Below are 24554 nucleotides of genomic sequence, written 5' to 3'. Positions count from 1 at the left end.
GGTGGGGCCCAGCCATCATGTTCCTGGTAGTTCTGGTACAGTTTGAAATTTGTGAGCCGCTAGTACCTGGTAAACCTGGTTCCTTCAGGGTCCTTGAGCAGGTGCTGAAGGTCACAGGAGATACGAGACGACCAACAGGGTAAGCATCTCCAAGTCAGGGGTAATGGTGACAGTGGCCAGCTGACAAGTGCCATCTCTCCTGACAATCTGCCCTTCATTCCCATCTGAAGTGTGGGCAGACATTGTCGTGGGAGAGAACTGGGCCCAGGACAGGGGTGTAAAACAGTAGAAAGTGAAAGAAGGGTCCAGGGACCCTGGAAAGTCCTGATGTAACACAGACGCCTTTGGGACTAGCATGAGGTATCACCTGATCTGCTTTCCAGGTGCTCCCTGGCTTCTAGAGAGAAGAGCCAGGTATATCTCCAGAGGGACAAGAAGGGGGGATGGCAAACTAGAGGCCTGTAACCTGTGCCCCGCAAGCCAGAGAGAAATAGAAATGCCTGCAGACCAGATATGGCCCACAGGATACCAACTTGTGACTTCTGATTCTGATTCCAACTTCCTCAGGACAAGGTAGGAGGCAGAGGTCAGAAAGGGGAGGTCCCCTAGTAAAGCCTCACAGGCCAGTGGCAGCAGGAGCCTGGCCTCGAATCTGAAAGGCTTCTTCTTCCAAGGAAATGCCATAATTTTTGTGCATGGCCAATATGAATTTTGGAACGAATCAGGGTTCCTGTATTACTCAGTAAAATATACGCAGCCCAATTTTACTACTACAGAATGCTTAGGCCACCAATTACAGGTATGAAACTTCTTCCTGTCTTATTTTTTTAGTCTAGATCTGAGTACATTGCCTTTTGGGATTTTAGTTTAAAATTCATTGCTAGTGTTTAACTGTTCTTTCATATTCTTGGAAGCCACCTCACACTCTCTATGGAATGAAGCAGGTTATCTAATAAAAAGTAACTTTGTCTGACCACCTCCTCATGGCACATCCACAAGTTCTCAAGGTTACTAGGTAATCATTCTGGTGAGCTGACCAGGTAAATCAGATTGAAAAATTATTCTATTAGCATTTTCAGCAAGCAGAGCTGACCTCATCGACCCAGAACCTTGAGGGACTCGGCATAACTGGGAGCAAACCACTCACTTGGTGAGTTCAACACGAATTCTCTTAATTTATTGAGACCAGGTTTGAGATTCAAGAGGGTCCAAGTAGAGATGCTATTTGGAGACTCTGAGAAGAAATTTAATCATCAAGTCTTAGTGACCAAAACAAGTTAATGTACCTTCAAAACTAAGCAAATTACTCCCATCTCCCTTCAAATGGCCCATCATCATAATGTTGGCCATTAAGGTGCCATGTGATCTTTGTGGACCACAGTGGGGGAGGACTCAGGATGGTGATGACTCATCACTAATAAAGTGAACAGCATCCAAGAGGAGTCATGCAGATGCACAGCCCAGGCTAACAAAGGAGACGGCTGCAAAGATCATACAACGTAGAGAAGAGCCAGGATATAAATCCAGGTCTATCTGGCTTCAGAGATCATGCATTTTCACAAAAATAAAAGATTCAAATATTTGTTACCCATCTAATACATCAAACACTTTATTAGGTACTAGGGATACAATGTTCAGGGAGAAATGACTGGAATAACCAAGAAATCATGCAAACAAATATAAGATTAGCATTCGGAGGGTACCACAAAGGAGAGAGAGGTGGCCCTAGCAGGGTGTGCATTGAAAATTGGACCCCAGTGGCGAAGTCAACTGAGAAGGTGGTAACTGATCTGAGCCCTGAATAACATAACATGTGGAAGATAATTAGGTGAAAGTCTTAAGTAATGGGGAAAGGATTCTGCGGGAAGAGAGACTAGAAGATTGTTAGTGAGAGACACGCAGTGTGAACAAAGAGAAAGAGGGAGCACGGTGCAAAGTGAGACCAGAAGCAAAACCCTACAGGTCCTGGTGGCTTGTGACAAAGACGCATCTTTCTCCTTGGAGCAATGGGGATCCAGACACTAAGGCTAGAGGGAAGGGGGGTGAGCAGTTTTGCATATTGAAAAGATTACTCTGTGTGCAGCATGCAAAACCAACAGTCACCGAGATGGAAATTACAGCATAGGGGATACGGTCAATAATATCATAATAACTACGTATGGGGCCAGGTGTGGGTACTTGAATTATCAGGGGGACTCTGTATGATTGTCTGACCACTATGCTGTACATTGGAAACTAATACAGACTTATACTGAATGTAAAAAAATAAAATAAGGTGAGGTATTGAAGGAAAAAACAAGACCAATTAGAGAACCAGAATAAAGAAGTTAAGAGGCTACTGCTGCAGTTGAGATGAGAGACAAGAAAAGCTGGGACTAACAGGAGTCAGGAAATGTGGAGGGAAGTAGATGGACTGAAAAGATACTCAGCTGATAAAATCAAGCCAACTCAGTGAGGGACTGGACACGGGGGTGAAGGAGAGGAAAGCATCAAGGACGTCTCATAAATCTGTGGCTTGCGGAGCAGGCGGCTGGTGCTATGGCTCGCGCAGGGAGGGCAGACTGGAAGAAGGGCGGTGTTCCCGGGGGAGACAGTGCGCCTGTTTGGCCAGGTTGCATTTGAGATGCATCTGGGACATCCAAGTAGAGCTGTCAAATATGCAATTAGACATGCAGGCGGGGGTTTAGAGGAGAGGTCTCAGCAAGGGGTCCAGTTCAAAGGTGCTAATCATTCATCCGTCAGAGCTAAATAGAGCCCTGATCTAGAAGAGGTGGGTGGGGCGCAGGGCAGAGTGCGCAGAGGCGGCGTGGAGGCTCAGGGCTGGAGCAGCTCCGTCATTTAGTGACAGGGACAAGGCGTGAGCCAAAGGGAGCAAGAGTTCCACCGAGCGCTTTAAGACGGTGCAGGTGGGGTAGAAACGGAAGGGTTTAAATGCTGCTGAGGGCGCTAAGATAAAGCTACAAAGACCTGCAGGCCCCCAGATGTTCAATAACTTCCCCACAGTCACAAAGTTTAACGGGAGCCAAACCAGAATCGAAGCCCAAGTGTTCCTGATCCCCAAGTTTGTTCTCTTCCCGCTACATTATGCTCATAACAACAAAAATTAAGATTTCATCTTAAAATAACAATAAGCAGATCTGACTTCACTGTAAGTAAAGATGGTATCTGAAAAATATTTACCAAAACAAAGGTAAATCAGCTGGAGCTTTTTCACTTAACAAAGAGACACTAAAGAATTAACCACAGATAGCCTTTATTTAGGTAGAGAGCTCTGCCCTTTTAAAATTATGTGATTAACAAAATTCCATACACAAGCAACTACTTTTTATTTACTTATTTATTTATTTATTGTTAATCCTTAAGGATATTTTTTCCATTGCTTTTCAGAGAGTGGAAGGGGATGGGGGGGCGGGGGGAGAGAGAGACATCGATATGAGAGACACATGGATTGGTTGCCTCCTGCATGTGTCCTGACCAGGTCCAGGGATCGAGCCTGCAACCAAGGCATGTGCCCTTCACCAGACTCGAACCTGAGACCCTTCAGTCGGTGGGCCAACACACAAGCAACTTTTTAGAAATAGCAATTTACACTGGCATCATTTTTAACATCTACCAGAGCACTTTCATGACTGCTATTAAAATTCTGGCTTTAATGCCAGGAGACAGAGGCTCCACTTCTGGTTCTGTGCTTAGTGACTACATGACCTTGGTCAAGTCATTTAACCCTCTGCACCTGTAGAAAGAAAGGGCTGGATAATCTTCCTGTTATCTCTCTGCCTGCACAGCAGCATCTCACACGGGACCACTCTGTCTATTCAACATGTAAGGAATGAAGGCATCTGGGGATTGGGTCACATCGTAGCGAATGGGGGACTTCAACACAATTCTCCTAAATATCAGTTCAGTGCTTTCTCCATGTAATCATTATTACATTTTTTACAGTTCTCGCATCTGCAAAATCAAAAGACATCACAGTAGAGGATCGCTACCGTCTTTTCCCACCCAGAATCTATCCCTCACTGCTTCTGATACAACACCTTGAGCTTCCTTTGAGGGAACACCTCTCCTCTACTCTCAGTCAACGTGGATTGAGGGGAGGTGACCCCCGCTGTCACTTTCCGGGCATGGGCTGTGCCCCAGGACTGGCTAATCTGTATGGTGTAGCTTCCCGGCTACCAAGAGTGGTTTAGGGTCAAGTACTGGATCCAAACCAGACTAATGAGACTCAATTCTATGACTTGCTAAAGGACTGGGATTACTAGGTTAGGAAGACAAGCTTGAAGCTGGTGGTAGCAATGGGAAAGATATGCCTGTGAAGAGCACCAACCAAAGCCAGAGATACAGAGAAAAAGAATCCTGGTGACATTGTTTGAGCCCTGGATCCAGCCTTGCCTGAAATTTCAGTTATTGGAGTCCATACATTTTCTCCCCTTAAGCCATTTTGAGTTTGGATTTCTGCCACTTGCATATCAAAGAAACTTCATCAATGCAATCAGCACACTTACGCACCACTGCTGGTTCCTTACTACACTAGTAAACTCAGAAAGAAAAAAAAGGAGGGGGGAAGAGAGACCAACTACTCAAAATACTCAAAAGCTCAGTGATTCAAATATGTCTGTTTTAAATCATTGGAGATTCAGAAAAACACTTTCTAACCCATGTGCCTTGAACATACCAGGTGCTGAGATGAAACTGGTATGTGACTAAGACACCCTATCCTCTCTGACACTAAGCGGATCCCATCCTTCCCTTGCTGTGTGCCACTTCGTGGAGAACTGCGCAAATGATACGTAGGGCACAAAAATAACCTCCGAAGCTGTGTCCTCAAGACACATACCTAGAGGCACTAAGCCTCAAGCTGACCATCCACACCCAGCAAGGTGAAGGAGAGACTGAGAATTGATGTCCAGGTCCAGCCGGGTGGCCCCCTACGTGTCCTCAGTCACCAGGCAGAAATTCAATAGCAACTGCGGCCACGTGCACTCTAAGGCCAGATTCAGGAATTGAGACTTTTCAGCGACAAAGGGACACACAAGGGTTTCAAGATTTCCTCCTCAGATCATCAAAAATTGCAATTAATCAGAATAAGCCGTTCTCTGCGCACATCATTAATCAGTGTGACCGCGTTCTCTACAGATCCAACTTTAAGGTGCCTGGTTTAACGCAGACAGCATGTCAAAGCAAAGGTTACTGTATTCCTTTGGGAAACCTGGTAAGAATGCATGCTTTTACATAGATGATACCACAGCAGGCCCAGCAGTAGGATTCCTTCGAACACAAAACATATATACGCGTACACACAGACATACACACACATGCACGCACACACATGCACACACGCATGCACACACGTGCACACCCACACACACCTTCCAGCCAGGAAGAGATGACACAGTTTCTTAGTTTTAGTAAATCAAGTTTCCTTTTACGGGAACATGGTTTGTTTTTCTTTTTCTAAAAGAAAGCCACGAATTTATTATGTTCAGCCCCCATCTAAATGAACTGAAGGGAGATTTATAAAGGAAATAAACAGAAAGATTTACAGTTCCTTTCTCAGAGCAGCTAAAAATTATGGAAAAACTCATTGACCTTTCAAGAGCAGAACTTGGTTCAGTCGGCCAGAAATACTTAAGAGGCTTCCGATTAATCCTTTAATTTAAATCCTTTGTCTAGTAAAGATGCTGGGGGCCTGCTGAATCCCATGCGTTCTCTTTGAAGCGTAACTACCTGTGGCCATAACTACCTGTAAACAGCATGTCCCATCCTGCTGAGCATCAATAATGTTGATGATAATTAGAAAATGGGGGGATTGGCAGGATTAGGAGGGGAAGGCAAACGGAGCCGACAGCTCGGCGGGAGGAGCCGATTCCGCAGGGTAGCCTCGGGAGGAAGGAAGACGAGGCGGGGGACTCCTGGGTCTTGAAGGAGGAGAGGGGGCGCGAGTGGGAAGGTGGCAAGGCCCAGTTCTCCGCAGGGGAGGCCCTGGGACAGGGGCCTAGGACACATGCCTGAGTCTCAGAGGGGGGCTTATTCCATAGCGGTGTGACCTCAGATTGTGAACTAAGCGTTGCCCAAACTGTCCCCTATCTAGGTTTCCAAATGATGTCCCCAGGACCCTCGCCAAGAGCAGAAAGTAACAGCAGACAACACATGAAAAAATTCACTGAGGTCATTAAGTTTCTCTGATACCTGCCTTCATTCCTGCTGTTCTGCTTTCTCCTGGACACAGACACAGCCGGGGCTGCGCCAGCCCGTCCACTAACAGTGTCACCTTGGGCGCCGTTGGTGTTCCTCCAGCCCGAGTGTCACGGGAGCAGGAGCTGTGAGAACTAAACGTAACAATGCCCATAAAACGCTCGGCGCACTCTCAGGGCTCACCACAGGGCTGAATTCAACCTGGAGAAGTGAGGGGTTTGGTACAGAAGCTGCTGGAACAGGTATAAAAAAAAATACAGGTTTAATTATAACACCGGAGCGTCCGTTCCCTCCGGCGGAGATGAGGGCGAGGGCTGTGGAACCAAAGAGCTTAACTTCCACGGCGAGCAGGGCGACCTCAGGCAGCCGCTTGACCTTTCCTAGCCTCAGCTCCTCTGCAAAATGAGAAAAGTAATGTTTTCATTGGGGTATAATAGGAAAAAAAAGATTAAAAAGCGTGTAAGATATTTAACGTCTAAATCTATAAAGTGTATTAATACATATTAGCAGGAACAATGACTCCGAGTCATTCACTCGCCGATGCCCCCAGCACTTATTTATCCAGCAGTTGCTGTGTCCGGCTGAGGCCTGATGTTGGAAACTCCGCAGTGAAAGCAGCAGACAAAAATCCCTAACCTCCCGGAGCCTAATCTCCGTGCTGAGAGTGCCCTGTGCGCTCAGTAAACACCCTGAGTGTGTTTTAAGAGAGGACAAACCTAAAAAGAACCCTAAACCTGGATTAGGATTTCATTTAACTGGGTTCATACCTAGCTCTGAACCTTGAGCACCTCTCTAGACCTCAGCCTCCTCAGCTATAAAATATTCTATGAGAATACATGCTGATGAGAGTTCATAGGAGATTGAGGGAATATTTTACTTTATAAACTGCAATGCAGTATGCAAATATTTGTTATTATCATATTTATTCTACTCATATGCATATTTAATGGTCAATTATTCAACATCACATCCAAACTTTACCAGATAAGAGAAAACAATACAATGAACCAGTCTCTTCTTATTATTCAAAAAGAATTAGATTTATAATGCATAGGTCAGGCAACTTATGAAAGAGAAATGAGATAAATTTTGTAGGCGTTTGCATTAAATAAAGTTTCTTAAACTTTTACAACTCGCTACAGTCATGATAGAAAATCCTGACATTTGCAACATAAAAACCCAGAGATTCCTGGGAATCCCCAGATTTGTAAATATTACCAGAGCCTGGAATTATGTAGTAAAACACATTAGGGACTATTTTCCAAAATGTGTTCCACAGAACTGTAGTCTCATAGAATGATCGTAGGTTTCACGTGTTAATTCGGATGATTCCACATACAAATAAGTTAAACGGATGTTAGGTCAAACGCAGTTTTCCAAGGGGTTTTCAAATCCATTATATGCAATTTTGATCTCTGGTACAGACATGTTCTAAACATATACTTGAACCAAGAATCATTTTCCCTCCCTCCTGAGGACAAGTGGAATAAACTTTAAGAGAGGGACACAGTAAATACAACTGAAACATTTATTGATCCCTCTAGGTTTTCTGCAAGAAGTGTTCAATACCCAGTGGCCAGTGGCTAACCAGGAGCTGGGTAAGGGTGCAGACACTAAATGGCCTGAGTACCACTCTGTAGCCAATAAATGCCCATGTGCTTTGGCTACTACTACATGTCATGGACATTCATTGCTGACACTAAACTGTATTGCACATTATGTTCAAACGTGAAAAATTCAACCTGAACACTATATAGACATATACATTGATAAAGATATATATCAATATATATCTAGGTAGATAGATGGATATAAAGTTATACCAGAACTAGTCACAATAAGCGTCAGATTTCAACTCTGTCCTCAGAGGAGGCCAAACTCTTATTCTGAACTGGAGAAAAATGATGGTAATGCACTTAGATATGTCCAAAACCACTAAAAGGAAGCCCCTGATTTTTACCACCTACAGGACTAGCATTAGTAAATAATCATTTGCTACAAATGAGTTACAATTCATCAAAGTGGATTTGGGAAAGAAATCCACTTTTTGGAAGTAGACTGAGATACCAGGTGTGTAGAAAGCCCTAAAACCAGTCATCTTTTTAAAAGACTTAAGCATTTCAAACGTCATGAGACAGATGTCCTTTGACTATCCACACCCCAGACCAACTTGAGGTATTGCAGCCTTGATGTGAGAGAAGACACCCCTCTCCTCTGGATTCCCAGAAGAGAAGTCCAGGAAGGGAGACCTAACTAAAGATCCCAGGAGCCACGGGAACTGCTTCTTATCACAACTTGCCTGCGATTGAGGAAGGGTGCTCTGTTTACGCTGCCTACCATAAAATGCTGAGCTGGTAGGTAAGAAAGACAAATGTACATTCAGAGAAAATATCACTTCTGTGTAGGAAATTGGCTCTAGACTAGAAGTGGAGGAAACGTGAGCCTAGCCAGATGTCTCCTGGCAAATAAAGAAAGTGTTAACGGGAATCAACTGTAGCTATTTTTTCTCTGGATCATTCCACAGAACTATGTGAATTGCTTTTTTGTGTCAGGAGGCCCTGAGATGAAATCTTGGCTGTGTCACGTGCTATCTGTGCGATGTTCTGTGTCTTAACTGGCCATGTAGAGAGAGTTAGGGTGGAGAAAGATAGCCAGTAGGAAGACCTGTGCAGCACAGGGCATGGCACTGGACACAGTGCTAGGGATGCAACGGTGAACAACGCAAGGGACAGCCCCAGCCCTCATGAGGTGCAGGTGTACGTTCCGGTCTTCTAGACAGAACCCTAAACAAATCAATGTATTACTTTGTCAGTGAAATGCAAAACCAACATCTGCACAGCGCTGGAAGCATAGACAGGAGAACTCTGATGTACCTGACACACCAGGTTCCTTTAGCTGGGCTCAGAAAAGTTTCCATTAGATTCTTGAGGAGCCAGGTGTCAACATCAAAAGAAAATCGAGCACTCGGCAGCAGCAAGAAAAGTGATAAATACCCAGAAATGAATGAGAAGAAGCCCACGAATCTTTACAGCAGCTCCTTAGACGCTATTAGCCAGTAATGGGCTTTCTGCAAATCCTTTCAATACTCAGAGGAGGGAACGGTTCTTGCAAAATGTACAAGCCATAATTGGCACACATTTTAAGGGGACTTTTTACACTTTGAAACTGGAAAAGAAATGAATAAGAGCTCTCTCTACGAGACACTAAATGCCTTAGTGGACAGACGCCATAGAGCACTAAAGTTCACGCATGAAATCACGCCATTGTTTATTCGCTGGTTCGTCCAGAAAGTATTTGCTGTGTATCCACCATGTTGCAGGCCTTAGACTGGGACTTGGTTTAGAAACATGAATCAGACACAGCCCGGGCCTCTGAGCAGCTCTTAACCTACAGAATATGTTTAAAAAGTAATTAAGATCCTGTGTGATGGGCACCCTAATAAAAGTTTGAACAAAATACTATCACAGCCCAGAGGAGGAAGCCACAAGAATGGCCAGTAGAGTTTTATGGGATACAGAAAAAATAACCAGAGAACTGATTCTCAGTTCGCTTTTCACAGACTATCCAACCTCCAACCCCCCGCCAATCCTGTTGATTTCCCCTCCCGCCCTGCTCCGACCTCAGGCCCATCACTGCATCTTGCCTGTGCAGCTAGGACAGACTGACAATTCAGGTTCCTGCCTTGCTTTGCATTTCATTCTCTACTGGGACCGGAATGACTTTCCAGAAATACAAATCAGATCTTACTGCATCTTTTAAAACCCTTCAACAACTTCCCACTGTCATAGGAGTAGAACCCAAACTTCATAAAGCCGGCAGTACCCCCGATTCTGCCTCCCTCTGCACTCACCACTCTGCATCGCCCTGGGTTCCAGGAAAACGACATGCTCCTGGGCTCTCTTGTACCTCCAGGTCTCCAGAGTTGCTGTTCTCAACTCCTGCATTAATCTGCTCTCCCACCTCCACTTTTACTAATTCCACCGTGTCCTGTGGGCTCAGCTTGAATCACCCAGAGCACTCCAGACTTCCCCATCAAGCAGTTGTCTTTCATAGTCATCACTGGTGCCCAATCTCAACACCTCTCTCTTACGCTGTGGTTCCTGCTCATTTCAATAATAAGCCCTCTCCTTCCTCACTACTCACGGACACAGTCCTGAACCATGTATTATAGGACTTAATTATGTCTAATTGAGCATTTAATATATTCAAACCTAACTAACGTTTATTAAAATCTTATTTTATGCTATGTCCTGCCTTTTTGCTCACTTATGTTCTTATAATTATTCTTAAAAGAGATGGCAAAGATAAGTATTAGCACACTGACTTCACAAAGGGGAATGCAGAACCATGAAGATCCTGATGAGATTCACAGAATAATGGCAGAACCGGGATTTCTAACCCAGGTGCCCCAAATCTAAGTCGAATCTTTCCCCTATTCCTCTGCTATTTTCCCCTAATTATTCAAAATGTATAATTCTTGTGTTCCCAGACAAGCTTCACGAAAACTCAGAGGCCACAGCAGGCACTATACCCGTCACAATAGCAGGGGCACAATAAAAACGTACTGCGTTCGATTCTTCTCAATACTGTCTAAACACCAGGCATCCTGGAAGTAATCAAGAGTTATTATGTTTTAAATAACCAAAAATGTTTAAATCTACTAAATTTCCACTTCCATTTAGAGCTCTAAAAACTCCCTGAAAAGTGTGCAGGGACTTTTTTCCCTTCCTTTTTTTTTTCTTTTTTCTATATAAAAATGCTAAGTACCATACATAACATAATATATGCACACTGTCTTTCAAGGAGACACTTTACAGTCCTAACGTACTGTACAGTGAGCCAAATGATACCTCAGTGAGACTTCTTCAGATGAAAGTCCATCATTGGAAAATAACCCCAGGCCATCCTCAGAGGCCTGGCCTCTCTGACAGATTCTCCAAAGAGCCGAGCAAGAGTCACCTGGGGAAACGCCAGGCACTGGAGCGCCGCACCCTCCGAGGGAACTCAAGGCCCAAATCAAATGTAAATGTAATGTGTCTGCAAGGATTTGGGGAAAAGCACCGAGCGAATCCACAAAAGCTTATCTTAATGATTCCAATTATGATTTGTCTCCTCAGTACCACCGAGGCTAAGCCTGAGAACCCATTCAGACACCAATTTTTTAAGCAGTGTTGCCTGATCTGGCTCCCGGCCCTCAGTGTCTCTCCAGTCAATGCTGTCTTCATGTGGCCGTAACATCCCAATCCGATAATTCCCTTCCCACCTCAGACCTTCCCTGAGATATTCTGTGGCCTAGAGCACTGATTTCTGGTTTTGTTCACGCATCCATATTGATAATTTGGAGACATATACATCCTACATGAAAATATCGATTTAATAAACTATATACATGTACTATTATACTAACATGTCATGTACACTACAAAAATTTATACCAAAATAAAACTAAAAGGATGAGATGGAATTGACATAAATAAACGTTCTAGTATTTTTCCCATGTCCCAGCGGGTCCCACTTTTCACCTGCTGTGCTGCCTGCATCCGAGATGGGTACACAGGACAGGAAAAAGGGGAGACTCCTTAGCATGCCTACAATGCTCTTCACCATCAGATCATCAGCCAGGTCTCCGTTTTCATCTCCTACCAAACCTGTTGTTTCACCCACACAGAACATTTCATTGTGTGTTTTTATAGATGCTGACGCCTCTGCTGAGGATGCCCTTCCCTCTCACCTCCTCCTGGGAAATATCTCATTCTTAAGGACTCAGCTCGAAGGTCACCTGCTCTGGGCAGTCTGTGCAGACACTCATTGGCAAAATGCATTGCTCCCACCAGTGTACTCCTAAGACACTATTCAAAACCCTAGGATAGGACAAATCCTATCGTATTTTCTTTATCTGATTACAAGGCTCTTCTCCGCTTTAGACTGTGAGCTTCTTGAGTATAGGAACTATGACTTAATCATCTCTGAATTCTTGGAACCCAGCACAGGACCCAGCCACAGTAGGTGCTCAATTCATGTTTGCTGAAAGAATGAGACAAGACTCTAGGTCTGACTGTTCATTATGCCCTTAGTAGGGCCACTACATACAACCTTGCAGACTTCTTACTGCATAATTCCAGCAGGTGCCAGTCACCTAAATTACCGCACATAGCATCACTTCTATAAACTCCATAATGACTAGCAGAGGGCTCAACACATAACAGCGGCTCAATATATATGTCGGTGGATTGATTCAGGGTTCCCCAGGGAAGCAGAACCAAAAGGATATATGGAGATATAGATAACAGGAGATTCGTTATAGGCATCAGCTCACACCATTATGGAGGCTGAGAAGTCCCACGATCTCCCATCTACGAGCTGGAGAACCAGGAGAGCCTGCGGGATAGCTCAGTCCATGTCAAAAGGCCTGAGAACCAGGAGGCTGCTAATTTTCAGCTAAGAGTCTGAAGGCCCAAGAACCAGGAACCATATATTCCAGGGCAGAAAAAGGTAGATATCACACATCAAGGGAAGAAAGAACTTGCCCTCCCTTTGCTTCTTTGGTCTATCGAGGCCCTCAGCAGATTAGATGATACTCACACACAGTGGTGAGGGTGGAGCTCTTTGCTTCGTCGTCTGAATTAAATGTTAATCTCTTCTAGAAACACACTCAACAGACAAACTCCGGAACAGTGTTTTAGTGCTCTGGACAGTAAGGCTCACTTGGTTGGTGCCTTGTCTTGTGCACTAAAAGGTCTCAGGTTTGATTCCCAGTCAGTGCACATACTTAGGCGGCAGGTTCGATTCCCAGTTGGGGTAAATGCAGAAGGCAACCCATTGGGGTTTCTCTCTCACATCAATGCTTCTCTCTTCCTTTCCTTCCTCTCTCTCTAAAAAAATCAATAAAAAAACATTTTTAAAAAAAAGAATGTTTTAGCAGCTATCTGGGCATCCCTCAGTACAGTCTGATTGAAACATAAAATTTACCATCACAGAGTGTGTATGTGTGTGTATATGCCCCGTGTGTGTGTGTGTGTGTGTGTGTGTGTGTGTATCTCAACCCTAAATAGCTTAAGACCAAGTTCTAGTCCAAGTTCAAGCACTGCAAATGACGACAATACTTACTGTTATTATAATGATGATAATTATATAACGCAGCATTATATAATTATAATTATCATCATAAATAATGTTTCAGTACAAGGCTATGTGGCTTTAGCCTTTACAAAATGCTTTCACATTCAATATCTTATCTAACCTTTACAACCAACTGGTACTATTTAAGCCTTATTTAAAAGTCCTATTTGGACCATGAGAAAATCAAGACACGGAAGAATTGAGTGACTTGCCAAGGTCACTGGCTGGTAAGTGGTGGAGCCAAGATCAATCAAGACCTTCTTATCCTTAGTTCAATGTTCTTTCACTACATCACTGCCCTGGGAGCTGTCAAGGAAAAAGACATGGAGGTAGGGAAAATGCTAGAGAGCAGGAATCTACGAGGATAGCTGACTACCAAGGAAAACTTCCCGGCAGGGACAATCTGCTAAGTCCCCCTGCCTAAGGGCTCTCTCTTCCATATTCACATTGCTTTAATTTTTCATTTTCTTTTGCTATGTTACTTCAAATTTAAGTCTGAGGATTTTCTTAATTAACAAGCATCCTCTTTTAAGAATACATCTACCTCTGGGAACATTATGTGGCTATTGATCATTTACAAATGTATGCAAGCTTGATCCATGGACTGCTTTCCTTCCAGCATAAAATGCAGAGCTGCAGCACATGAGGGGCTGTGAATTTTGTTTGGAGGAAGAGATGGGGTCACCTAGGAACATGGGGTTACATCGGGGATGGAACAAATCCAGATGAGAGGATACAGTGGGAGCCCCAGGGACACTTGGAGATAACGCAAACAAGAGAGTGGGAGCAAGACAGTTTAGTTAAATCCTACCTAGTCTCCAGATAAGCAAGTTTTAATACAATCAACTGAAGCCAGGAGACCATTTGGTGGGACACAGAAAATAAAAAGTGAAAAGCATAAAATTCATGGGGGAAATTTTTTTCCCACTTATTAACTGTGTCAAGACTGAAAAACTATTCATCAAGACAGATTCTTTTTGCTCCTGGGCACAGAGCAAGATGACATTTACCAGCCTCTCCTGCAGTGAGGTGTGGCCAGTGACGAAGTTCCGACTAGCAGAAGGGGCCAGCCCTGGTCCGTGAAAGCCGCCCGTACATCACCTTCTGTCCCTCTCCAAGGCGACCCTGGAGGACACATACTGTACATGGAGGAGGCAAAGAGAGGAAGAGCCTGGGTCCCTGCATCACAGCTTTGAGGAAAGCCACCTGCCAAACAGGATCATCCATTTGAAGGTCCATACAAATTTTGTTTTTAAAAGAGGCTTCTATTATGTTAAGCCCCAGAGAGTTTTTTTCCTAAAAGCAGCTAACCAAAACAATTTTTTTTTTTTTACACTTAGGTATAATTCAGATATAACATTATACTAGTCTCAGGTGTACAGGATGATTCCATATTTGTATATATTGTAAGATGATCCCCACAATAAGTATAATTCTTTTTCTTTCTTCTGATGAAAACTTTAAGATCTATTTTCTTAGCAACTTCTAAAAATGCAACACAGCATTAGTAACTATAGTCACCGTGCTATACATTATGTCCCCAAGACTTATTTAAGAGCCGGAAGTTTATACATTTTGACTCTTCACTCATTTTACTCACTCCCTGTTCCTCCTCTGGCAACCACGGATCTGTTCTTATCTTCCGAGCTTGGTTTTATTTTTTAGATTCTACATATAAGCGAGATCATACAGTATTTGCCATTGTCTGACTTATTTCACTTAGTATAATGCCCTCACCATCCACCCATGTTGTTGCAAATGGGAAGATTTCATTCATTCCAATGACTGAGCAGTACTCCATTAGATATCCACATAGCATTTTTTTTTAATTGATTTCAGAGAGAGAGGGAGAGGAAGACAGAGATAGAAGCATCAATGACGACAGTCATTGATGGGCCGCCTCCTGCACGCCCCCCACTGGGGATCAGACCCGCACCCCGGGCCTGTGCCCTGACCGGGAATCGAGCCGTGATCTCCTGGTTCATGGGTCGACGCTGAACCTCTGAGCCACGCCACTGGGCGCCAGGTCTTCTTTATCCATTCATGGACACTTAGGGTGTTTCCATATCTTAGCTATTATAAATGACGTGCCAGTGAACATAGGGGTGAATATGTGTTTTCTACTAGTGTTTTTCTTTTCTTTGGATAAATACCCAGAGGTGGAATTGGTTCACAAGGTAGCTCTAGTTTTAATTCTTTGAGGAGCTTACACACTGTTCCAGTTTGCATCCCACCAACAGTGCATGCGTTCCCTTTCCTCCGTATCCCTGCCAACACCCCTGTCCTTTCGATGATGGCCACTCTGACAGGTGTGAGGGGATGCCTCGCTGAGGCTTTGATTTGCATTTCCCTGATAATCAGCGATGCTAAGCATCTCTTCATGTGCCTTTTGGACATCTGTATGTCATCTTTGGAAAAATGTATTTTCAGATCTTCCGCCCATTTTTTAATTGGATTATTATTATTTATTTATTTTTTGCTATTAGATGATCAAAACAATTTTTTTAAATGGTCCCCTTCTTTCAAAAGTAAGTGACAGCTACAATTTCTCTCTTGCCATTTGGTGAAGACAGTCAATTTGTAGCAAATAACAACAGTGCAGTTTACATGGAATAAAGTGAGCAGGCAGCATTTCAGCATTCCATGGACTCGGTAGATGCTTTTGCAAAGTAGCCTCATGAATAGAAAAGAGGCAAAGAAAAGCCAGCCCAGGAAGAAAGCTCATCTGTATCTGCTGCCGGGAGGGAGGTGGCATGTGGGTTATTATAGGCAAGGCAAAGGCTAAAGATTTCTGTCTTAGAAAGCTGGGGATGGGGTGGAGAGGGGGTTGACAGATACCCGGGTACCAGAAGATCTCTCCAACAGACGTGCAGGCTAAATAAAGTTTTTCAACAAAGAAGACTATGAGGTATTCTTCTCAAGCATTCTGAATCCCTGGAAATAAATGGGAGCAGGAGCTTACAGTTAAGGTTTTACTAGCATGTATAATCAAAAGAGACTTCTGATCCCTGTGCTGTCCAAAGCAGGACGTCGGGAAACTGACGCCTAGATTGGAGCATAAATCAGGCTACGTGGATCACGAGTTTCATGCACATTGCAAAACTGCAAAACAAATAGAGTTACCTGATTAATCCTTAGATAATTAGAAGTGTAATTAAGCATACTAGCCATTTTCCCATGCATTCTCTTAATCAGAAATTTATAGAGTCTTGTTTTTATGGAAGTACATTCATGCTAGCCTTTGCAGCCCATAGATATCTTCTATCCCTGAGCTATTCTGAATCTGCTTTCTCTTTGAACTCTGTCCTCTGTGCCACTTTCCCAGCCTCTCAACACTCAGTGTCAGACCCTTTGTCATAACCTCATCATGCAAAAGAAATTATAAATCACCTTGCTAATCAGCTGCTGTGTCTCAGACATTTCAGTAGCTTTGTTACATGAAATTATTAAATTCACATCAACACAGTTGATTTTGTTCCACAACAGAGCTCCTTAAATACAGCTTCACTCGTGTTTTTCCTTGAATACAGCTCCATACTTGTTTTTTCAAGGAAGAAATGACTTCCTCCTTATAAATTATTATATTTGGTACCTAACTGTCAACAATATGCTCTTGGCAGGACTGATAAAACCTGGTCCTCCCATCTAAGAACAATTTCTCCTGCTACCTGCCAATTCTCCCAAAAGAGGTAGAGGTGGGAAACTCACTTTCTCAAAGTGCTGGCCTCAATGAGTACACACTCTTCCAATTCCAAGAACGGTCCTCAGAAACATCAGTGATGTAAGTTGATGATGATGATGATGGTAACTGTTGTGATCCATTAAATGTTTAGTGAACACCACCATCCAGTGAGCTAAGTTTTTGACATGCATGTCTCATTATCATCTTAATTGGGAAACCCAATTTCCCAAGTTGGCATCAGCCATAACAAAGCACTAAATTTACAACTTGTGGTCAGCAGAAAATCTATTGCCTGTCGCCAGGGCCACAGCAGACTATTAATGATCCACACAATCTGTACTTTTTCTAGGAACTCTCAATGCTCGCTCTATAAAAAACTGCTTTCAGTCATGAGCACAGAGCTAAAGGTATTTTTCTGAAACCACAAGGATTAACCCATTCAGGTAGGCAAGGAGGCTCAGGCTAAGTTAGGCAAAGGTAACAGAGAGTGACACTCTCCAAAATTTCAGTGATTTACACAATTATTTCTCACTCATGCCACAAGCCCATCACCTGTCAGATGTCACACTGCTCCATGTAATCTTCATTCTGGGACCCCAGCCCTGCTCTGTGATATGGCCAGTTTTGTGTGAGAGAGAAAAGGGAATGAGATGAAACCCTGTGACTGCTTCTGGAGCCTCTGCTCTGAAATGGTGCATTTTGTGTCCACACATATTTCACTGGATCAGGAGGAACAGTACAGCATCAGAACTGGGTGGGATGGGAAGGAAGGACACAGCACAACTCAGGGAGTAAGGCACCAGAGTAGAAATGAGGTGAGTATTATCTTTACTTCATTTCTCTTAGTCTTAGTGTCCATATTAAAATGGCACTAATATGGCCAATGGTGCCACTTTTGTCCCAAGTTTATTATAAGGCCCACAGAGCACACTGACTATTAAAGGAGTCTGAAAACTTCAGAGCTTTCTATGTAGAAGGTATTACCATTTAATGCTAACTATAGCACTTTCCATGCCTGGCAGGTTGCATGATATATATGACATCATATTGCTCTTTATTCTTCTAAATAACTTTCTACTTTGGGAAGAAAAAGTTGATGAGACTCTGTTTATGTGGACTCCACATTCAAAAAATAAGACCTTGAGTAGATCCCAATTGCTATACTTTGCTCAGATACTACCTATAATTTAAGCTAATATATTTGAAACTATTTAAGACCAACCCATTGAAAATGTCATCAGAAAGGTAAAAAACCTCAGCATACCAGCTTCATAAAACACCAAAAGCAGCTTTCAAAATGGGGAAGGTTCCTGCTTGAGTCTGACCAGGTGGAAGGAAACGACATCCTGTGAATTGTATCAGAGTTGACAAAGGGTCTTATTACCTTGTATTGATCGGCTAGGAGTTCCGATATCTTCTCTATGGCAGTTTCTATGGCAATCTGTGCAGAGCAGGCGTCCTTAACACACTCCAGGAAGTTAAAAAATTTGAAAGCCTTTTGTGCTTCTTTTTCCACTGAGAGACTGAATAGGCTTTTCAAGATAGCCTGGACAACATGTATAACATTTTGTTTTAATTTGCAAGCCAGTCTTCGTGGCTTGTACAATATGGGTAATTTTCGCTCCATTTACTCGGAGTGAAAAAATAACTTGCCTGAAGCAGTTCATAAGTATCTACCTCTCTCTAGGCTATGGTGAGACAATGACCTCAGACCTCTGAGTCCCTGGTACCCAGGTGGGTACTTGGCGACCTCTAATCTTGTCTATCAGATGATTCCAGAGGGCAATTCTGGGGGAAATAGCCATAAACTAAATTTTATCATCATAAAAGAAAGAAGACATAGCTTTTTGTCCACCCAAAGCCACTTCTTCACTCTTCCCGTGGCCACAACCCTAAGTGGTTCAAGTAGACGACAATGACCATTTGGTCTCTGGGAAGGGAAAACCCTACTCCAGCTCCAGGAGTTAAACAAAATTAGCCCAAACTGAGGACAGTCATTGGTCTAGGGCTGGGAAGGGTGTAAACTAGGCTTGAAAAATAAGACAGCATGGCACTGGGGGAGGCGGGCGATTACAGGGGACTTTCCAGGAAGGGCTTTCTTTAAACATGAAAAGACAGAACCTTACCCAGAAGGTTTTAAACCCCTGGCCCTTCCTTCCTTGCCTGCTTGCTTGGAACACTGGTGTAAGAACAACATGCTTGGGGCTGTGATAGTCATCATGCAACTATAGGAAAAGAAGCCCAAAGTCCTACGTGCTAAAGATGGCAGAAGAGAAAGGGCATCTGCTCTGAATGCTGATATTCACTCTTCTTGGCTCTCAGCACCTCCCATCCAGATGCCCAGTAGCTGGCCCCAGTATTTGACTCCCTTAGTTCCATTCTTCTACTATAAATGAGCCCTAATGCTTAGTCATTTCGTCTTAGGTGCTGTCCTTCTCTCCCTGAACAAGCCCTCTGGAACTTGTGGAAAGTCCCCATGATAACAGAGAAACGAGTGGAGCCCACACACATCACCATTACCCAAGGCAGCACCACCGTGCCCACTGGCCCAAGGCCAGGCACATACACTAAGCTGAGAAGATGTCCAAAAAACAGTAATTAAGAACTAAAATCATTCAACATAATGAATAAATAAAAGCTCACACGCAAAGAGCAGATTTAATATCACAAACGGCTCCCCATGGAGATGATTCTACATAATAAAGAAAGCCATCAACAAGGAGAGAATCAGAGTCCCAAAAAGCATTTGCACCAGCAGTTTTCTCCCAGCTTCTGCCAGCTCTCAGTAGGAATGGGGGGTCTCAGTAGTTAATGGGAGTCAGGAATGGTGAGTGTCAGGAGCTAATGGGATTCAGGAATGGCGGGTGTACTGGTTCCAAGTGGACACCTAAAAGGTCAACCAGGGGTAGGATTACAATTGCGCTTCTACCATTTTTATCATTGTTCACAGTCTACCCCAACATGTAGTAGGAGGCAAGAAGGTACATTTTTTTGACCGTTACCTAGCTTGTAGGATTTTCCATAGTGAGTAGAGAGGAGGATAGTCACATTTTTTAGTTTTTAAAATTACACTAATTTTCTGACAAAAAAATAGAAAATAGCATAAAGACATAAAAAATATTAATGTGAAGTATTAAAATTAATAGTCCTCCAAAACTGACATGAAGTAACATGCTATTAAAGGGTAGATAAAGGGTTCGTGACCAAAGGGACAACTTCACCCTCCCAAGTGGCATGAAAGGGGGGATCCATTAGTTAAACTATATCGTGAACGAGAGGGAAAGAGGTAGTAAAGCAGGTCTTCCAGAGGAAAAGAAAAACAGAGGCTGCCTACCAGCGACTAAGCCCTAGTGGTGATGACACACATTTCCTAACCACTGAAGAGGTTTTTAGTCAAAGCCAAAAACGTTAAGCAGGAGTCAACCATATAAAACAGCAGAACGGGAAGGAATTTACCATTGTCGTCACCAGTTGTCTTTACCTTGAGAATAGCTGGCCCACTCGAGGACCAAACCATTTGAAAGAGAATGACCGAGATTTTGCAGCTTTCATTCCATTCAGATCACCCACCTACCTGATTAACAGATCACCAAGGTTCGATATATTATTAGTGAAGATAACAGGAAGGATTGGGTCCAACTGGGACAGAGAAACAACCTCGCCATCACTGCTCTATGAGAGCCTCTCTAAAGTGGGGGGGAGCCAGTGAGCACCTGAGAATGAATGGGCTCACATACTAGGGCGCCACCCACATAGACCAGGGTCAGAGTTCATCCCTGCTCCTCTGGTATATTGAAGGGGCAGGAGTGAGCAACGCTCCTCACTAGCAGGGTTGAGTTCTGAGCTTGGAAAGAGGGGTTCAGAGAAGACACAGGAGTTCTGCTCTCTAGAGTGAAAATTGGGGTCACTGATGCTTGAGGCCACTAACCCACGATAATGGCATCAGCCCATGATCCAAAGTTGAGTCCATCTATCACTATGACTTTTAGTGGAGTTTGGGAATTAGTAACCCATGAATCGGTCATGAAGAAACACAACTGGAAAAAAAATGTTGACCTTGGCAAGGGAAGAAGATGGCAGTTGGGTATAAACTAGTATAAAAGCATCATTCAAAAAAAGGATCCACCACGTAACATCTAATCGAACTTCGAGATGACAATATACTCGAGTAAGATGACAGGAAATTATGCGTTTATGGTTTTGCGGGTGATTGTTAAATACAGCGATAGCAGAACATGGAATATGCCACTACGGCCTTGGTTGCTTTGCTGTGTTTCATAACTACCTTCAGAGGTCTTGCTGTTACACTCTGCTAAGCAGCCGGGATAGCCCAGGAGAACAGACGCCGCAGGTAATTAATAGAATTCCTTACAGGACCTATAGGACCAGAGCCAAGCGACGGCTTTCAGCCTCCAGCCGTGCCTACCGAGGACACGCCTCTGCGAAGTGACACGGCTGAAGAGCTCACTCACCTTCGCAGTAGGCGGAGTCTCCCTGGCCAGAGATGTAGCCGCTCTTGCACTCACAGGTAGCTTTTGTATTCCAGTTTTTGCACTCTGAGTTTTCACCACATTTAGGTCCTTCTGCGCAGAAGTTATGACCTAGAAGAAGCACATATAAAGGAAGCGAATAAAGGACTGCCACGTAATAAAGCAAGCATGGGACACTGTTGGTACACGTCACCCCGCATGAAAGCACGCCCTGCGGTATGAAAGGGCGCGGTGGCGGGCACTGGCGAGAAGGGACAGGAACCTGTGGGCCATGCCGTGCTTGAGACTGCGTCCCCCTAACGCTCAAATGTGGTAAACTGCTCCTCCTGAAAGCTTTTATCCGTACTGATCCTGAGCCCTCTTCCTACCACCTTCTTATATGACCAGTCTTTTTTAACTGTTTTATTGCAAAATGTACGATACATAGAAAATACATAAAACATATAAATATATAAAATAAAATTAATATAACCAGAATATTATCAGCACCCCTTGACTATACCTCCCCAAGGGATCCCCTCCCAGCCATCAGAGATAACTATGCTGAATTTTCTGTTAATCACTCCCTGACATATTCTTACAGTCTTACCATGTATATGTGCTTATTTCTAAATAATAAATCATTTAGTTGTGCCAATTTTGAACTTCATGTGAATAAAATCTTACTGAACATATCTTCTATGATGCATTTTTTCTATTCATCTATGTTAATGCCTGTGGCTATAGTTCATTCATTTGTCTGTGCAGTATAATATTCCATAGTATGGATTTTCCACAATTTATTTTATCCATTATACTGTGGATGGACACTTGAGTTATTTGCCTTGAGGCATGAGAATTGAGCCATAAAAGAAGAATAAATTCAGGCCCTAAGCTATTGAAAATGCGAGTGTTTCTTCTCTATACCCACTATCTAGAGTTAAGACTGGCAGGCAAGTCTCCTTTCACAGGATGGATTTCTCCTAATCATTCACTGAGGAGTCACCCTTCAAGGTCCTTGATGTATACATCTCACGGCAGCCCCAGGCTCTGTCTCCTGTCTACTTACTCAGTGTCCGTTAGAAGCCAGAGTCAACCACCAGGAGTTAGAAACTGCCCTCAAGCAAATGCCAACACCAGGGTGTCTGCTTATCTCAATGGAATCATCCTTTCTCAATATATCTGGTCTCTGATTTTTTCCCCTTACTCTATTGCCAGCTCCACCAAATTCTCAAAAATATATATATATTATGTAGCATTTGTAGGTGAACTAGGAGGAACAGGTTATACCTACCACAAATGCTGTGAAATTCAAATACGGTAAGGCATATAGAAGTACTTTATCTTTAAATCAGTACATTTTAGTGAAAAATAACTGTACTGATACATTGCATACAGGGTGGGACAAAAGGGTTACAGTTGTGAGTACGCAAAACACAGAGTTTATTCTTGGATTATCATTTATTGATTATTGTATTGTTTTCCATACATGCCCCACTCCATATTGTGGTCCCATAGGAAACAATAGATCCTGGAGTCAGGAGATCGGATTTCCAATTCAGGGTTTGCTGCTAACAAATAATAAATCCTTTTGCCTGTATAGGTGTAAATACTTGGAATGGATGATATCAGTGATTTTCAAACTACTCCTCAGTGTCTTGGGCACAGATGAGTTGTCAGCTGGGCTCATGTCCCCACCCCTGATTCAAATGGAATAGCTCTGCTTTTATACTTTTGACATATTGATAATGTGAACAACAGTTTCTGACTTTCAAAAAATATAAAAATCACCAAACTATATAAACTTCAATTTTAATTCCTTTCAGTGATGACATTCTAGAACTTTTTTTCTTTGAAACAGAATTTTAAACCAATAATATTTAGGTTGTACTTATTCTAAAAGATAATCATAACTATTGCTAAATAATAAAAATAAAATTTGGGCACCTATGTCTGGCATTGTATTAGGTGTTTTAAATGGGGATCATAATATTATGTACCTTATTAATATGAGCAGAAAGAGTTCAACAGGCTAATCCATGTAAAGCACTTAGAACAATTCTTGATACATATATAATAAAAGGTCGATAAATGTTAGTGACTGATGATAATGATTCTGATAATAATAATGTTGACAACTATGACTGAAGTTCAAAATAACTTGATAACACTATTATCCTCAACTTCAAGATAAGATATGAGAAGTTCAAACTTACTACCATCTAGCTAAAAAGTGGAGATGCCAGGGCTCTAAGTTAATGTCCAGCAAACTCCAAGTCCCATATACTTGTCACTATAGCATATATCATCCACTCAGATAGAAAAACCTAGAGATCAAAGGTGAAAGATGGAGCTGCTCCTCGGGACATTAGAGAGTGAATCCTAAGGCTTAGGTGAGCACAGTATCACATTTAGCCCACTATCTATGACCTATTAACTGGTGGTTGCTCCAAGCAAAATCAGAGCAAGAACTTAACTTGTTGGGAATCTAAAAGGTCCATCAAGAATACTTCTACAAGGGCTTGGAAGGCTTATAATAGCCATCACAACTAAACTTGAAGTTTTTGCTGCCCAAGGGACAATTTTTACAGGTCCTAGTTCTCTTTGCCAGAGGAAGTACCTGGGCTTCCCTACTGTGTTAGAATTGAACAGTAATTAAGTTGTCATGCTTTCGTTCATTATGAAGCTTGACTCACTGTCTCATTTGCATCCATTATTACATGTATTCTTTGTCTGTTTCTTTTCTCTTCCTTTCCAGGAAACTGTAACTGTCCTCGTAGCCTTCCACGTTCATTTGATGGGTGGAACAAAGCCCCTCCGACACTGTTGCTTTCCCAATGCATATCTCTCTATCAAGCATGTGCCGTGCCAATTCACAATAGAGGGAGCTGGGTAAATTGTATTTCAAGGTACAGTGAAGGGCCATGGGACAAACCAACCTTAATGTCAAATCCACTTTGGTTGGGCCTATTATGCCAAAACACCTGTGTTTTTTTCATTAATCCAGGCCTTCATTCAAGCCAAATTTATTTAGTGCCCGCCTGCCTTTCTCACAAGTGAACAATCATTCACTCATATGTATGGGGCCC

The 24554-nt window shown here is 43.0% G+C and overlaps 1 protein-coding gene across 6 annotated transcripts in view; it reads right to left on the bottom strand.

Annotated features, from left to right (window-relative positions):
• Positions 1–24554, bottom strand: part of NELL1 (neural EGFL like 1) — a 618076-nt gene that overhangs the window by 419365 nt on the left and 174157 nt on the right. For all 6 annotated transcript variants that reach the window (XM_081154971.1, XM_081154973.1, XM_081154974.1 and 3 more), the window contains exon 12: positions 21469–21597. In XM_081154971.1, coding sequence (XP_081011097.1) covers positions 21469–21597 — 129 coding nt within the window. The remainder of the gene's footprint in view (positions 1–21468; positions 21598–24554) is intronic.

The sequence above is a fragment of the Miniopterus schreibersii genome (genome assembly GCF_964146895.1).
Source record: "Miniopterus schreibersii genome assembly, chromosome: 12".
Lineage (NCBI taxonomy): Eukaryota > Metazoa > Chordata > Mammalia > Chiroptera > Miniopteridae > Miniopterus > Miniopterus schreibersii.
This window is presented reverse-complemented; position numbering and strand designations above follow the sequence as displayed.